This window comes from Notamacropus eugenii, chromosome 1 (genome assembly GCF_028372415.1).
Source record: "Notamacropus eugenii isolate mMacEug1 chromosome 1, mMacEug1.pri_v2, whole genome shotgun sequence".
Taxonomy (NCBI): Eukaryota; Metazoa; Chordata; class Mammalia; order Diprotodontia; family Macropodidae; genus Notamacropus; species Notamacropus eugenii.
Genome location: NC_092872.1, coordinates 651766308 through 651783082, shown reverse-complemented (window position 1 = coordinate 651783082; position 16775 = coordinate 651766308). Strand labels below are relative to the sequence as shown.

The 16775-nt window shown below is 40.8% G+C and overlaps 1 protein-coding gene across 11 annotated transcripts in view; it reads left to right on the top strand.

Annotated features, from left to right (window-relative positions):
* Positions 1-16775, top strand: part of SPTBN1 (spectrin beta, non-erythrocytic 1) — a 270174-nt gene that overhangs the window by 204205 nt on the left and 49194 nt on the right. For all 11 annotated transcript variants that reach the window (XM_072635555.1, XM_072635566.1, XM_072635559.1 and 8 more), the window contains 10 exons: positions 2064-2176; positions 3027-3214; positions 4549-4666; positions 6057-6215; positions 7204-7506; positions 10300-10453; positions 11202-12072; positions 12167-12304; positions 13205-13961; positions 15690-15892. In XM_072635555.1, the coding sequence (XP_072491656.1) occupies positions 2064-2176; positions 3027-3214; positions 4549-4666; positions 6057-6215; positions 7204-7506; positions 10300-10453; positions 11202-12072; positions 12167-12304; positions 13205-13961; positions 15690-15892 (3004 nt within the window). The remainder of the gene's footprint in view (positions 1-2063; positions 2177-3026; positions 3215-4548; positions 4667-6056; positions 6216-7203; positions 7507-10299; positions 10454-11201; positions 12073-12166; positions 12305-13204; positions 13962-15689; positions 15893-16775) is intronic.

The window sequence follows — 16775 nt, the reverse complement described above, 5'->3', positions numbered from 1 at the left end:
ATCGAATCCTGTAGAAGAAAGCATGACGTTTACAACTTCATTGTCTCCTCCCCCAGCGATGACCCGTTTTTCCTTCTGCTGCCCATCTTTTAAGCTTAGGATTCTTTTTTCTGCATTGGGCCCAGTATTTACTACTGATATTTCTCATGATTATATATAATGTCCATTATCCACTGTAACTCAGACTGAGGGAGGGGGAAACATGGTTTCTGAGTAACAGTACTCTAGAACTGACCTCCAAGACAGATCTCTGCTTTGTGGCCCTTAGAGCAGTAGAATGTTTATTTTGCAAATTCATGCCATGGAGATCTGAGCTGACCCCTGTAGTGTGTTCTCCTGTGTTGTATTTCCTGCTAACATCAGGCTTCATTTTAGTACAGCCTGTAATAAGAACTTTTTTCCAAATTAAAAACCACATTAGAATAGATGATTTGTTTGTGGTATTAGAACTTCCTAAGTGTGCTACAGTACAGCTGGGGATGAAAGTAGGATTGAGGGGTGGGAGAGGAGAGAGGGACTGAAAAAGAGAAGGAAAAAAAGTTGTAAGTTCTTAAAACTTTAGAACAGGAAGTTTAACTTCCCAAGGGCAGGTAGAGGTCATGAGACTGCCAAGCAAGCTTCTTGCTATTTTCCAGTACATCAAATTCCCTGATATATTCAGTACAGGAAACTGAGATAAAATTATCTCTGAAACTAACCCATTAAATGATTCTCCAACATAAATACGAACTAGAATTCCACAGGTGGTAGTAAACTTCTTAACCCCCTTGGCACAAGAGAAAATTAATTCCTATTTTTAACTATTTGCACTTTGTATTGAATTTTTTCTGTTATAATGCTGAAGTATTTTATCATTAGTTTGTATTTAATTAATCTTTGCTATAGCTACTTGTGTGAGGAGCAAAAGCAGCGTATTATCATGAACAGAACTCTGGGCTGGGAGTGTGGAAACCTGGATTCTAGGTTTGTTTCTTCCAGGTCAACTCATTACTTGCCATACTCTGGGCCTCTGTTTCTCCATCTGTAAAATGAGAATATGAGGCTAGATCAGAGGTATCAGACATATGACCCACAACACTCCTTGAGTGCAACCTAAACCAGGTTCAAATGTAATTGGGAAATATTTTACACTTTTAAGTAAAAATGCAATAAAATACAGATAATATCACATTTTAAAACTAAGTCAAAACGAGGCCCATAGGAATCCCTAAGTATATATTAGTGGTCCCTGTTTCTGTTTGAGCTTGCCACCACTGGGAGAGGTAATCCTGCAATTTTGTAAGGTATACATTATTGTATTGAAAAAGTAACATTGTCAAGGTCTTACAACAAATTTGTGAATGAAATAAAAAGCCAGCTTAGAGGAATAATTCTGCTACTTTTGTGCTCTAATGGAGAGCCATGTGGCATAATAGAGGTTTGGCCTCAGCCCCCAAAAGCCTTTCTTGCTCTGCGACCTTGGGTAAGTCACTTAAAATCTCAGCGTTCTAGACAACTCTAGAGACCATGGTTTGTGGGAGTGGAGGGAGTTTTCTTTACCTGTGAAATAGGCACTGCATAAATGTGACTCAAATTTAGTCAAATCACATTTTCAGAACTGGCATTTTTCTGGCCCTCCCCAAATTATCCTTTCTTTTTTCTATAAGACCAGTCAACGGTTTGTCTTCTATATTGTATAATCTCACATTTAGCTTATGTAGTTTCTTTAATTCTTGGCTAGTTTTTTTTAAATTACATTTTGTCTTTCCATCTAGATTATAGGCCCCTCTAAGGGATATGCTTCTATGTGTCATTCGTGTGTGTGTATGTACGTACGTACGTATTTTTAATGACAGATAATATATCTTAGACATGTAAAGTTTGTGTGAATGACTGAAGAGACAGTGTATCGTACAGTCGTTATTCTTAATTATTAGAGCCCTGGAACAATGCTTTGGAGCAGCATGCTTGATTGAGTTGTTGAATAAACTCGGAAATTCACTCTTTGGGTTCAGATGACTCTTGCTTTTGGGTTGACTAGAAGCCTAAGAAACCTACTGAAATCAGTCTTCTCTTGGTCACAGATATCAGTGTCGACCATCCTGATGAGAAATCCATTATTACTTACGTGGTGACATATTACCACTACTTTTCAAAGATGAAGGCCTTAGCTGTTGAAGGAAAACGCATTGGGAAGGTGGGTTCACTGTGATTTTACAAGTTGCAGGGAAATTATATCCATTTATAGACTTATTATTGCACATTGCTCTTCCCAGCCAGTTGTGCCAATATAAGGTTTTATGAAAAACAACAAGGATAAAGGGAAGAATTGACGCCATAGGTCTTTGGGGACATACATGGAGCATCCTAAGCAGGGCCCCACTCCATGTTTTTCATAAAACCTTATTCTTTTCCTGCCTTTTTATTTCCCTACTCAAAAAGTGCTGTCTTCTGAGTCCAGCTGTGTTTTATATCCTAGTTTGACCATAGTTTATCTCCTCTTTCTAAAGAGGATCAAATGTCATTATTCTGAGCACAGGACTAGAAGGCAGAAAGACCTGAGTTTGAATCCTGCCTCAAACCCTTGTGTGATCCTGGACAAGGCATTTACCCTCTCCTTGCCTCCCCCTCTATAGAATGGGGATGATAATAATAGCAGCTCCCTCACTGGAGGTCTTTGTTATTTGATCCTCACTGGGATATCATCAGACTCAAACAAGTAAAGCACTTTACAAACTTTAAGAATTATTCACACTTATAAACTTCTTAAAGCTTAGAAAATATATGCAAAGCCACAGAAGAGCACAGAACGAGACAATTGCCCTTTTTATCTGACCTGGGTGTTTGGGGTTAGAAATTAAGAAGCACCTTTAATATCTTAAGGCTCTGGCCTGTCATTCCATATGTTAAAGAATAAATTGAGTCCATTGTTCAGATGATAGCCATGGTCCTTTTAGCCCATAGGGTATGTATATGGATCTATACTTAATGTCCTGATCATATAAAGATGATCTCATTTCTCAGTTTTCCTGATTCTTGTTTGTTAGGTACTTGACAATGCCATTGAAACGGAGAAAATGATTGAGAAATATGAATCACTAGCCTCAGACCTCTTGGAGTGGATTGAACAAACCATCATTATCTTGAACAATCGAAAATTTGCCAACTCCCTCGTTGGAGTCCAACAGCAGCTGCAGGCATTCAACACTTACCGCACTGTGGAGAAACCACCCAAGTAAGATATAAAGAGGAATGCTTGTGCTTTTGAGGTCCAGGCTGTTGAAATGTATTTACTACTTACCACACATATAAAGGGAGGGAAGAAGAGTTGGCAAGTGATTGTTCCCTGTTTTCTGGACTCATGCATTGTGTCCCTACCTGAGGCCTCATTTCCACTTTAGCTGCCTTTTACCACCTATCTCATCCTTTCACACCTGATTATATATCACACAAAGTTATTGGGAGCCTTTCTCAGCCTTCACAATAGCTGGAAGGGTCTTAGTAAGTCATAGGGTTCCCAAGAAGGACATAAAGCATTTGTATTTAGCAAGAGTAAATTAGAAGAAACCATGCTCAGCATCATCACCCCTAGGCCTCAGCTTTCTGTCCTTAGGGTGTGCTATGACCAGCCCTTCTCCAGTATGCAGAGGTTTCATATCTGAAGGTTTAGGAGGATGAAAGAGCCTCAGCAGGGCCTCAAAACCTTGGCAGGGTGGGGAGGCTTTCTTGTTACATTATCTTCTGCAACAGCTGCTCATGGAGATTTGGAGAAACTTAAGACATGAGATCTTATTTTGGGGGCAAGGCTCCGGGAGCCTGAGGTGGGTGGTATATCTCTGCCACTTTAGGGGTTATAGAGTTAATACTAATTGTTGTCCCTCAGGAAGTCAGTCTGATTCAAGTTACAATTTCACTTTCCTCTCTAATTGAAGCATGCCATTGGTACATGGAAACCCTGTGGCGTAATGATATGCTTGACTGATAGTATCTCCAGCTTGCTACGTTTCCAGAACCACTTGGTGCCCTCTCCTGTGCCCTCCTTCCCTCTTCTCCTCCCCTTCTTTTTCTCTCCCCTTTCTCTTTCATATACATAAAACAAACAACAAAAACACCCAGCTAATTCTGAACTTTCTAGCTAGGTCACGCCCCATTCCTGTTCTGAAAGCCCCTGAAAATAGATTAGCCAGTCATTTGAAATTCATCTTTATTAAAAGCATTCAGCCATTTTCTCTAAGCCTGTTTTCTAGGAGTTGTCTTTCAACCTTGCTTGGGATAAAATAGGGAGATATTACAAAAATGACAAATATGAGTGGATGTTTTCTGCTGGTCTACAGAAATCCAATCTGCCAGACATGTAAAAATCCTACTGTGTGCAAGGCACCTGGCAGTGGAGAGCCAGTCTATAAAGCTCAACAGTTGGCCTCCTGCAGGTGCTCTCCCTGTCCTGTCCTCCCTTCTTTTGTTCTCTCCCTACCCTAACGACTTTCTGAAATAGTTCTTTGATGAGAAAGGATCTGAACGGAGTGTAGTGAATAATGCTTCTGATTATATCTCTTTTGTGCCTGTTAGGTTCACAGAAAAAGGCAATTTGGAAGTGCTGCTTTTCACCATCCAAAGTAAAATGAGGGCCAATAATCAAAAAGTATATATGCCTCGGGAGGGGAAGCTCATCTCAGATATCAACAAGGTAAAATTCTCCCCACCACTTTTCCTCATTTGCTCTAAGCCTAAGTACCAATGTTGTACACTTGACCTGGACTATACATCCGGCAGGTATTATGGTGACATGTAGTATACCCTTTATGAAGGTGATAACAGTGAGGTGACCATTTCATTATAGTTTGTGTTTCTATTTACCATGCCTCTTTTCCTTCAGATTATCTCATTTATACTCCCTAGGCAGTTAGATCAATTCTTCTGTGGATTGGGATGAAACTTGGGCAAATGACTGGAGTGTCTCTGAGGATCTGGAAGGAGACTTTTCAACACTTATTACGTCATTTATCTGGAATTTCCCAAGCAGCTACTTTTAAAACTCTCCAGCTTGCTTCTGTCAGAACAAACAGTGAATTAATTACACAGCTTCCTTCACTTGTGCACCCACCATGTCTCTTGTGTCTGTAGTTAGGTTATTTCACATTGGGCAATATTCTGTATTATAATTTGAAGAGTCTAGAAATATAGGTAGAGATAAGCATTCTTCTTGAGTGGAATTCTGTGATTTTTTAATAAGGCCTATTTCATGGGAACATTTTTAAGGGAGCCAACCAGACTTATGAAAGAAAAACATAGATATGAGAAGTCTCTTCAAAACTTTTTAACCAAATCTGTGATTTTGTTGGTATAAGAAATTCCCTGTGAGGAGACTTCCTTTACCAGCACAGATAGGAGTCTCCTTTTTCACGTAGTCTTAGTGGGTTGCTGAGAACACTGAGGGGGAAGTGACTTGCCCAGGGATACACAGCCAGCATTTGTCAGAGGCTTCCTGACTTTTGAGTGCAGCTCTCTGTCCACAGTGCCATGCTGCCTTTTTTAAAATGAGAGAAATAGCAGCTCTACATTTTGGGCAGTTTTAGAAATTTTTATTTGGGGGCATGGGGCAAGGTGGAGAGTGGTAGCTTGTGGTTTTTATATGACTAGAACTTTCTAGTGTGGTATTTTCGTTTCTCCTTTGAATGTAAATTTTAAAAAGTGTCCGTTTAGTTCTAATATTTTGAAACCTACATAGTTTATTTTATTATCATTACCACATAAGCATTTAGCTTCCAGTGAAGCTGAGGACGAAGGGGGCATGCAGAGAGTTTGCACATCAGCACAAATCTGAATGCTCTCCACTATTGTTAGCTTTTTGTTGCTGTCAGGTTTTGGGGGGAGGGTCCCCTATTCTAGGGTTTTACTGGAAACATAAAATCTCAGTTTCCTCTTCCATGAAATAAGGGGTTTAGACTAAAGGATCTCAAGGTCACATCTAGCTCTACATTCTCTGATCTGTAATCTGTGTTGACTGTAAGCCAAAGAGGTTTGTTTCATTAGACCATTTCAGGAAAGTGTTGTTGTTTTTTCTTCCAAATCCTTAGGCCTGGGAACGACTGGAAAAAGCCGAACATGAAAGAGAACTGGCACTGCGGAATGAGCTCATAAGACAAGAGAAACTGGAACAACTTGCTCGTAGATTTGATCGCAAGGCAGCTATGAGGGAGACATGGCTGAGTGAGAATCAGCGTCTGGTGTCTCAGGTTGGAGCTCGAGTCCTGTGTGGGGAGCTAGAATGATTGCCTTTCATGGCCATGAGCAAATAGACCCTTTTATATGCTTCATACAAATAAGCCAGCAGTTTTTGCTTAGACAAAGGGAAGGGGAGAAAGAGGGGAGTGGAGGGATCAAGCATGTATTAAGCACCTGCCATGTACCAAGTTCTGTTCTAAGTAGTTTACAAATATTATCTCATTTTATCCTCTGAATAGTGAGAGTTCATCAACATAGGCCTTATTTTCATAGAAGCCAAGAGACAGAACAACCACGTGAGGTCATCTTTGAAGGGAATGTTTACCTCACAATTCAGTTTCTTTTCCGTTTGATCTAAATTTTCATTTGTTTGGAAGCAACACAGACATTCTTTGTTTAGAGTTAGTGGGTATGTGTATATAACTCAGCATTTGTAAGGAAGTACAAGAAAATTTTCTCCTTTCCACTGGCTTTGAAACCAGCTCACCCTTGCTGAGTGCAATTGCTTTTAATGAAGCAAATTCAGTAAATTCAACAGCCCTTTATTAAGCATTGTGGAAGCTGTGGACATAAACAAAAAAAATAAAATCCTGCCCTCAAGGAATTTGTATTCACTGGACACCTGTGAAAATGCAAAAATAAAATAAATAACCCAGGGGCACCTTGGAATTAATATAAGGTAATTTGAAGGTAGAGATAAATAATAGCTAAGGTCAGGGAAGGCTTCGTGGAATGATATTTAAGCCTGGCAAAAAGCTACGTGACTTTTAGACTTGGCCAGCATAAATCGTTGCTGGGCTTAGACCTGTAGATTAATATTTTCAAAACCCTGACAAATTAGTGACATGTGTGATCTGTTGTTTCCCTCTACAAAGGCCAGATGAAAAAGAGGTAATTTGGGAGGAAGGTTACTTGAATTCCAGGACATGGCTGGAGTCATTTGGGAAGGAACCCTAGAAAATGAGATTTTTTTTCCCACATTCTCATACTCTCTTGTAGGACAACTTTGGATTTGACCTTCCAGCTGTGGAGGCTGCCACTAAAAAACATGAGGCTATTGAGACAGACATTGCTGCCTATGAGGAACGTGTCCAGGCTGTGGTGGCTGTGGCCAAAGAGCTAGAAGCTGAGAATTACCATGACATCAAGCGTATCACTGCAAGGAAGGACAATGTCATCCGCTTATGGGAGTACCTTCTGGAGCTGCTCAGGGCACGAAGGCAGCGTCTTGAGATGAACTTGGGACTTCAGAAGATATTCCAGGAAATGCTTTACATCATGGATTGGATGGATGAAATGAAGGTAAGATTTCCTACATTAATAGACGATCTAACCAGGCCAATTATATTGTGTGCTGGGAAAATTAGAGAATCATTTGCATATTGTATGTCTTTACCCTTGAAACTCTCCTTTCTCTATTTGCATTAGTGTGAATGAAAGAAAACATAATGAAACAGTGAGGGGACATGTAGTTTGCAAATGATCTCCCATGAGAAGTGAATAAAGTGGGGAATGAAAAGATTCCAGTATGTATGTAGATGGTGGTATGTATAACTAGAGCTTTGGCCATGCCATGGTGTTCCAGAAGTAATCCAAAGAGACATTTTTTTTTTTTTAAGAAAGCCTTTCAGGTTTTGCTTCTTGCTGTTTTCTAGATCTACAGTAAAATAAGTGGTCTAAGGGTAGATTATTGCAGGTGTTTGGGATTGTATCTCTTTGGAAGAAATGATGATTTATACAACTCTTACCCCTCTTGCTAAACAGTAGCCCTGTACGCATTACTGTTTAAGCAGCATAGGGCTTTAGAACAGTATGCGTATCTGGGCAGAATTCCTGCTAGAAGGAAGTTAGCCTCATAGTGAGGTAAAGGACATTTTAAAGACTTTGGTCCTAGCTCAGGGCCATCATGTCCTTTTTACTAAGGTCTCTCTCAACAAACTTTATAGACCATGTTATTATTTAATAATTTCATAATGATAATATTTAATAATTATTATTAAGACCTACCTCCAGTAGGACAGAAGTGTTGCCTAATTTTCCATTGTTCTAGATTTCAGATATTATCTAGTTATGGCATATCTTAGTAGGATACTCCTAAAAGGTAGAAATATGAACATTGGGTATAAGTTTTAGCTGAGTAAAGATTTCAGTATGGTGTCTTAGAAATTTAGTTTTAATTTGGTTGGTTCCATTTCAACCAGTTTATCAAATGTTTATTGCACACCTGCTACATTCAAAGGCCCCTATTATAAAAGTCAACCTTGGTTTTTCAGCAGTTTTGCCAGTGGGACACATATTCTTAACAGAGACCTACCGAGTCAATCACTTACATGTAAGGAGCTGGCAGTAAACCATATTTGTTGTCCAAGGACCAGCGTTGCTAAGTTTAGAGAATTTCATTGCCATAAAGATGGCCATTAACTGATAAGCTTTTGCCGTAGCCATCTGTCTGCTAAAGCTGAGTGGGTCGCAATCATCGTTTCTAAAGGGGAGTATCCATACTGATAAAAACACAGGTAATCAAATAATATGTAAGATACTGTTTTTGACACTGGCTTATTGAAGAACCAGAGAATGAGTGTAGAAGAGCCATCTGCCTGCAAACACTTACTGAGTATAGTATCCAAAATAGACATTTTGATCATGGCATAACATGTCATTTCATACTGATTTCTCTAGTACAAAGATTCATTTGACAAAGGACAAGTACATATTTGTCTTGAGGATTCTAGAAATACTTAGAAGGACAGATCCATAAAACCCTTAACAAAGAAGAACATCCATCCAAGACTGCTAAGAGAGACTTGTGAAACAGAGGTGAAATATCCTGAGTCTCCAACAAATTATTTTGCTACTTCATTTCTTTTTGCCTTTTTATTTATAGCTAACTAAGAGAACTCTTAGTTGGGGTGAGATGTTTTTGTATTTTGCTTTTTGAGAAAATCTGTAGCTCTCATGCATCTTTTTAGTATTAATTTGGTTTATTTATTCCCAAAGTGGATTATCTTTGGTTTATCCTCTCATTGGTACCTCCTTTATATTTTCCTTTTGATTGCTTCATTAGTGGCTAAACCTGGAGGAGTGGAGGATTCCACTCCTGCAGGAGTATGTGGGGGGGAAATTCAGTTCAACAAATATTGATGGTTAAGAGCTTTCTATGTGTGAAACACTGTGTTCAGCTTTGGGACCATAAAGATAAGAATAAAACAACTCATACCCTAAAGAAAATTTGCTTTTTTTCTGGACAAATATGACATGAACTAAAATAAACATAATACAAGGTAATTTGAGGAAAGACTCAGTTACAGGAGCAATTGAAATAAGTCTGTAAAAGTTGATTGGAACCAGATTGTGGAAAACCTGAATTCACTTTTCCTGGATGATGATTTTGTATTTTATTCTAGAGGCCTTGGGGAGCCCCTGAAGGTTTTTGAATATGAGAATGCCCAGGTCTGTGCCCTAGAAAGCTTTTTTTTGGCAGCTTTTTGGAGTATGGATTGCAGAGAGGAGAGACTGAATGCATGGAGACCAGTTAGGCTATTACAGTAATCTTAAGTGAGGATGATGTAGAGAGAGAAGCCACAAAATGATAGTATGTGGGTGGGAGAAACAGACAGCAAGAGGTAGACAATGACTCTTAAGGTTGTGAACCCAGGTGCTCATAAGGATGGTTCTTTCCTCAACAAAAATAGAGAAATTTGGGATGAGGGTGGGTTTACAGGGAAAGCTATTTTGGATAGGGTCAGTTTGAGATGTTAAATGCTGCAGGGATGTTGGAATCTGAAAGGAGAAAAGAAAGAACCATCACATTTAACAATGGAAAGATTGCTAGTAGCCTTAGAGAAAAGAGTTTTGATTGAGTGGTAGGTTTGGAAGGCAGGCTACAAAGAATTGAGAAATGAGTGGGTTGTTTAGAAGAGTGCAGCTTTGCTCTAAAGGTTGAGTAGGTGAAGATACTGAAACTGGTGCTTTCCCATGGACCCCTCGGCTTTCAGATGCTCTTCTTCTCTTGACATAATTGAGTTGGTATTTATTATTGTTGCTTTTTTAAACAAACATGTGACTTAATATCTTTTCACTGTCTTTCTTGCACAGGTGCTACTCTTGTCTCAAGACTATGGCAAACATTTGTTAGGTGTGGAAGACTTGTTGCAAAAACATGCTTTGGTTGAAGCTGACATTGGTATCCAGGCAGAAAGGGTGAGGGGTGTGAATGCCTCTGCTCAGAAGTTTGCTACAGATGGTGAAGGTAAGGGAGGACCCTTTGACTATTGAAGATGTTGATACCTCCCAGCCACCAAAAATGGGAGAAGAGAAACCTCCCATTGATTTCTGTCTGATAGGAGGGAAATGGGACGTTTTAGACTTTTGACACTATTAAGCTGTCATAGGTAGTGCATAAATTTGGGTCTCTCAGCTGCTGTTTTTTGAATTTACCAAGTACTGTGAATGGAGGTAGGGGAGCAGGATACAATCTGGAGAGAATAATTTGAAATGTTTGCCATCGATCTTGAATTCATACAGTGGAATGGGAAATAGGAGAATTCCCTCTTCCTCATCCACTTTTCTCTCCTTTTTCTGCCAAATCTCCAAATCCAACTTGGTGTTATGTTTTCATGTTCAACAATGAAGCTTCACTAAAGATACACTTGGTTTGGCCATGTCCTTATAACCTTGCATGGCTGCTGAGGAAACCGTTTATTTTTCCCATCTGATATCCTATCATACTGATCAGTATTCTCTGAGAATATTTGTATTATGGCATGTCTTAGAAACAAAATTGACTCGTATGCCCTCTTAGTTCTTGAGTGACTTGGAGATGAGATATTTTTTCCTAACACAGAGGGAATACTTTTCACCTAACTCTAGGTAGCAAGGAGGCCATGTTATGTTAAGTCTAGCCAGCAACAAAGGTATTGCCTCTTGATTCCAGATTAGCAAGAAACCCAAGCTACATATTCTGAACACCTTCACTTTTCTTCCCCTATCTCAAACAGGTTACAAACCATGTGACCCACAAGTCATCCGAGATAGGGTAGCCCACATGGAGTTTTGTTACCAAGAGCTTTGCCAGCTGGCAGCTGAACGGCGAGCTCGCCTAGAGGAATCTCGCCGCCTGTGGAAGTTCTTCTGGGAAATGGCAGAAGAGGAAGGCTGGATAAGGGAGAAAGAGAAGATCCTATCCTCAGATGACTACGGGAAAGACCTGACCAGTGTTGTCCGTCTGCTCAGCAAGCACAAAGCATTTGAGGATGAGATGAGTGGACGCAGTGGCCACTTTGAGCAGGCCATCAAGGAAGGGGAAGACATGATCACTGAAGAACACTTTGGTTCTGAGAAAATCCGAGAGAGAATCATTTATATCCGACAGCAGTGGGCTAACCTGGAACAACTTTCAGCCATTCGGAAAAAGCGCCTGGAAGAAGCTTCTCTTCTCCATCAGTTCCAAGCAGATGCTGATGACATTGATGCCTGGATGTTGGACATCCTCAAGATTGTCTCCAGCAACGATGTGGGCCACGATGAGTACTCAACACAATCCTTGGTGAAGAAACATAAGGATGTAGCTGAAGAGATCGCTAACTACAGACCAACCATTGACACATTGCATGAGCAAGCCACTGTCCTACCCCAAGAGCATGCTGAGTCTCCTGATGTGCGAGGCAGGTTGTCTGGAATTGAAGAGAGATATAAAGAGGTGGCAGAACTTACACGGCTGAGGAAGCAGGCGCTCCAGGACACCCTGGCTCTGCACAAGATGTTCAGTGAGGCAGATGCCTGTGAGCTTTGGATAGATGAAAAGGAACAGTGGCTTAACAACATGCAGATTCCAGAGAAGTTGGAAGACCTAGAGGTCATCCAGCATAGGTAAGAGCAAGTTGAGGGTTGTGCCCTCATGGTTACCACTCACTTCTCAGTAATGGAGGAACTTGAATGCCACTGAAAAATCTCTTTTTTTCAGATTTGAAAGCTTGGAGCCTGAAATGAACAACCAGGCATCACGGGTTGCAGTGGTGAACCAGATTGCACGACAGCTAATGCACAGTGGCCATCCAAGCGAGAAGGCAATCAAGGCCCAGCAGGACAAACTCAACACAAGGTTGGTATGAGACTAAGGCATGCCTTTCGTGTTTGGAATGAATGACCTCAATACAGTGAGGAAAGATGGGTTCAAACATTTCATCTTCCTACCAGGTATTATATTTTATTTTTAATGGCATTGTCATTTGCACGTTAACATTTTGCATGTTAACTTTTCCTGATTTACTAGGAGGACTCATTTGTGGTTGGAATGTGCAGGGTAAAGCAGCCCACCTCCATTCCAGCTTTCCCTTCCATTTCCTTTCTTACTCTCTCTCTTTCTCTTACCCCTCTTACCTTCTCATTCTCTCTTCGTCTCTTACCAGTATTCCATCATGGGAATAAAGGTGTGGGAGGATAGTTAGAATTTTATCTCCCGTTTCAGTTATTATCTCAGACAAAATACTGATGATTTTTAGACTTAGAGTCCATGATAATTCTTGTAAAGCCAGACCTTTATCCATGCCTTACTTTCCTACTGAGTAGGAAATCACATTTGAGCAAAAATACAGAAAAGACTCAGTTCTAAGAGCCAGCATCAACTTTTGGGTTCATTAGCCATACTTTACATGAGAATTTAGTGTGTTGTGAATAAGGAATGTCACGGATTCTATTCAAAGACAGGTGTTCTGTGGCTGTTGGGGCATTAACTCTTCACAGGTGCTTTTTCTTTTCTAGTTAAGCCAGTTTATGTGACATCCATCTCCATTCTGTTTCCACAATATCAACCATTTCCATACTAAATGACCTCATTGTTTTGTAGAGGGGAAAAAAATGCAGGAGGGCCAATAGTCTAGTTCAGCAGGTGTTTCTTCATTGGGGGGTAGGAAGGGGAACCAGTTTTAACTTTTGTCTTTGATTTTAGTATCCAAATATCAGCATTTCATATCATTTTAATTCTCTTCTCTTTCGTTTATAGGTGGAGCCAGTTCAGAGAACTAGTAGACAGGAAGAAAGATGCCCTCCTATCAGCCCTGAGTATCCAGAACTACCATCTTGAGTGCAATGAAACCAAATCCTGGATAAGGGAAAAGACCAAAGTTATTGAATCTACCCAGGACCTAGGCAATGACCTGGCGGGAGTCATGGCCCTACAGAGAAAGCTGACTGGTATGGAGCGAGACTTAGTTGCAATCGAGGCAAAACTGAGTGACCTGCAGAAGGAGGCAGAGAAACTAGAGTCTGAGCATCCAGACCAGGCCCAAGCCATCTTGTCAAGATTGGCTGAGATCAGTGATGTATGGGAGGAGATGAAAACCACCCTCAAGAACCGAGAGGCCTCCTTGGGAGAAGCCAGCAAGCTGCAGCAGTTTCTTCGGGACTTGGATGACTTCCAGTCATGGTTATCCAGGACCCAGACAGCAATCGCATCAGAAGATATGCCAAACACCCTTACAGAAGCTGAGAAGCTCCTCACACAGCATGAGAACATCAAGAATGAAATCGACAACTATGAGGAAGACTACCAGAAGATGAGGGACATGGGTGAGATGGTGACCCAGGGGCAGACAGATGCTCAGTACATGTTTCTTCGGCAGCGTCTGCAGGCCTTGGACACTGGATGGAACGAGCTCCATAAAATGTGGGAGAACAGGCAAAACCTCCTCTCTCAGTCCCATGCATACCAGCTTTTCCTTAGGGATACAAAGCAAGCAGAAGCATTTCTTAATAACCAGGTAACTCTAGTGGCAAACCTTTCTTTCCTATGACATGTAGAACACAGTTGACCTCTCAAACCTTTGCTTGGTACTTTGGCTCCAAGTCCCTTTCAGTGCACTAAGTTAGAGTATCAAAGCATGCTTCTCTAATATTGGTCTAGATCCCTGTTAGCACAGGGACCAGGCCATCCAGGAAGGTGGCATAATAGAGAGACTGTCTTATACTCCTCCTTACCCTTAGATGCCTCCTAAGCTCTTGCTATTTGATCCTGGGCAAACCACTTTCCTCATCTGTAAAGTGGAGATAATAATAGCATCTCCCTCCACAGATGTTTTGTGAGAATCAAATGAGATATAAGTGAAGCATTTTGCAAACCTGAAAGCACTATATAGATGTTAGCTGTTATAATGATTGTTACTGTGTGTTCTCTAAGGTCCTTTCCAGCTCTAAATCTAGAATCCCATCAAGTATCTGGAAGTTTGTCCTGCTTTTATAGAGTGCTGATGGGTTTTGGGAAGAATCCAAGTATATTCTCTGGCCCATATACCAGAATAAGGGATCTTGTCCATGGAGAATCTGATACAGAGAAATTTTTATAGATTGGCCAGCTCCTCCCACCCTTGAAAGTGGGCGGAGGGAGTTCCCAGAGCAACTCAGAGATCATGCAGCATCCTTAGTAGATGGGATCTTGGGGAGAAAACATTGCTGAGTATAGTTAAAAAGTCAGAGGACTTAGTCTTTTCCCTTAGGAGACAATGTGGCAGGAAGTCAGGCAAAAAAAGGTGCTTTTTTTCCGTGGGAAAATTCCTTAACGATTAAAAGTAGTGGAATGGATTGCCCCAGAAGATCATTGAATCATAGATCTAGATAAAGCTGGAAGGGACCTCAGAGACCATCTAGTCTAGGGGTGAGGAACCTTTGACCTCAAGGCTGCCGATTCCCCATCCCTGATTTCTAGGCCAAAACCCCCATTTTACTGTTGAAACAACTGAGGTCCAGAGAATTCAAGATACTTTAACCCAGGTCTTATGGCTAGACGTCTAACCCATCCTTTCCGTTATGACACAGTTGTGACTTGGCTAGGGACACACATGAGAGGCAGCATTTGAACCCAAATCCTCTTATTCTGAATCCTCTTTTCTAATGTACCACAGTAAGAGGGGATCCCTTCATTGAAATTCTTAACAAGATTTAGATGAATTGGCTGATGTGTTGTTTCTGTGATGTGTTTCTGTGATCCCTTCTAACTCCAGATCTATGTTTGGAAGAGGGTACAGCTCCTAGTGTCAGACACAAAGGGATAAAGATGTGTTTATAGGTACCATTATTCAAAGCCTCTGTTATCTTTTTCAGTTAGCACGCCTGTTATAGATACAAATCAACCAATAAATGTTTGTTAGATACCTGTTGTGCACCCCACACTGTGCTAAGTAAGACCTGGGGGTACAAAAAGAGGTAAAAGACAATCCTTGCCCTAAAGGAGCTTACAATCTAATGATGACACTTAATTGCTGATGAAAATAAATAAATTAGTATCACTTTGGTTTTAATTTCATTACTAATTAAGTAATTTACCTTTCTAGTGTCAGGAATCAATCGTTACGCAGAATTTGTACACAGAATTTTGGCAAGTACTGAGAGGGATGATCCCATGTCTGACAAAGGCTGGAAATTATTTTTGTGTACGGAATGCATTGAATACAGCTTCTTGTTACTGTTCTTGTCTTGGTTATTTTTTTATAAAGGAATATGTGTTGGCCCACACTGAAATGCCCACCACCTTGGAGGCTGCAGAAGCAGCAATTAAAAAGCAAGAAGATTTCATGACCACAATGGATGCCAATGAGGAAAAGATCAATGCGGTTGTAGAGACAGGTCGGAGACTGGTCAGTGACGGGAACATCAATTCGGACAAGATCCAGGAGAAGGTGGACTCCATCGATGATAGGTACAGCATTCTTGGCATCTTACACAAACCTCACACTTTCATTTTTCATGTCTTGACCATCTGACTGATTTTAGCACTGACTGTGCTAAAACAAAAAAGCCATAGATGTGGATTTGCCTGCTAGGTTTTAATTTCAGGCCCTTAGGACTATCTCACCTGAAGTTCCATGGTAAATCAGTAACAATGATAATTTCGCAACCTAGGATTTTCCAAACAAGGCCATTATAAAGAATAATAGAAAATCAAGAGCTTGAGAAACAAAATTTAGCTGATCTTTAATCAAATGCTGTAAGAGCCAACATGCTGAATTGTGATCAGGTAAGAGTCCATGGCCCTGGGACAATTAGCATTCAAGGCATTTATACAACGGGGAAGGGAGCCTGAGAACCAGGTTTGACTGAGGTCCCACTGCTGTGAAGTTTTCCTAGCAAGGTCCATGTTCACTCTCCCCTCTTTCCCCCTTCTCTCCCCCCGCTTCCCTTCCTCTCTCCATGGGATACTCTCTCTAAAGCACAGGAGAAGGTTGGTCTGCACGTCCTGCCCCCTTGGCAAAGCCAGCATTTCCCAAGGTACAAAGCACCTTTATCTGGCATCTCTTGCAAAGTCAGCTTAGATGACATTGGAACAGTATCTCTTTCATGAAGAGAGAAAAGGCTTTTTTCCTCCCCAGAGTTGTGTGTTTTTTGTGTTCCTAAAAGAATTTTTTCCTGTGCCAAAGGACAATTTGCCTCATTTGATCCTTGCACCAGGTTTTCACCTTGCCCTCATTACCAAAGTCTGGGAAGGTCAGGGACAGATAATTGCCCTGGCCCCCAAGGGCCAGCTTCACTGAGCCTACCCCCTATTCTTGGTATTCCATTTCACTTCTTTGTCTCCACTGTCC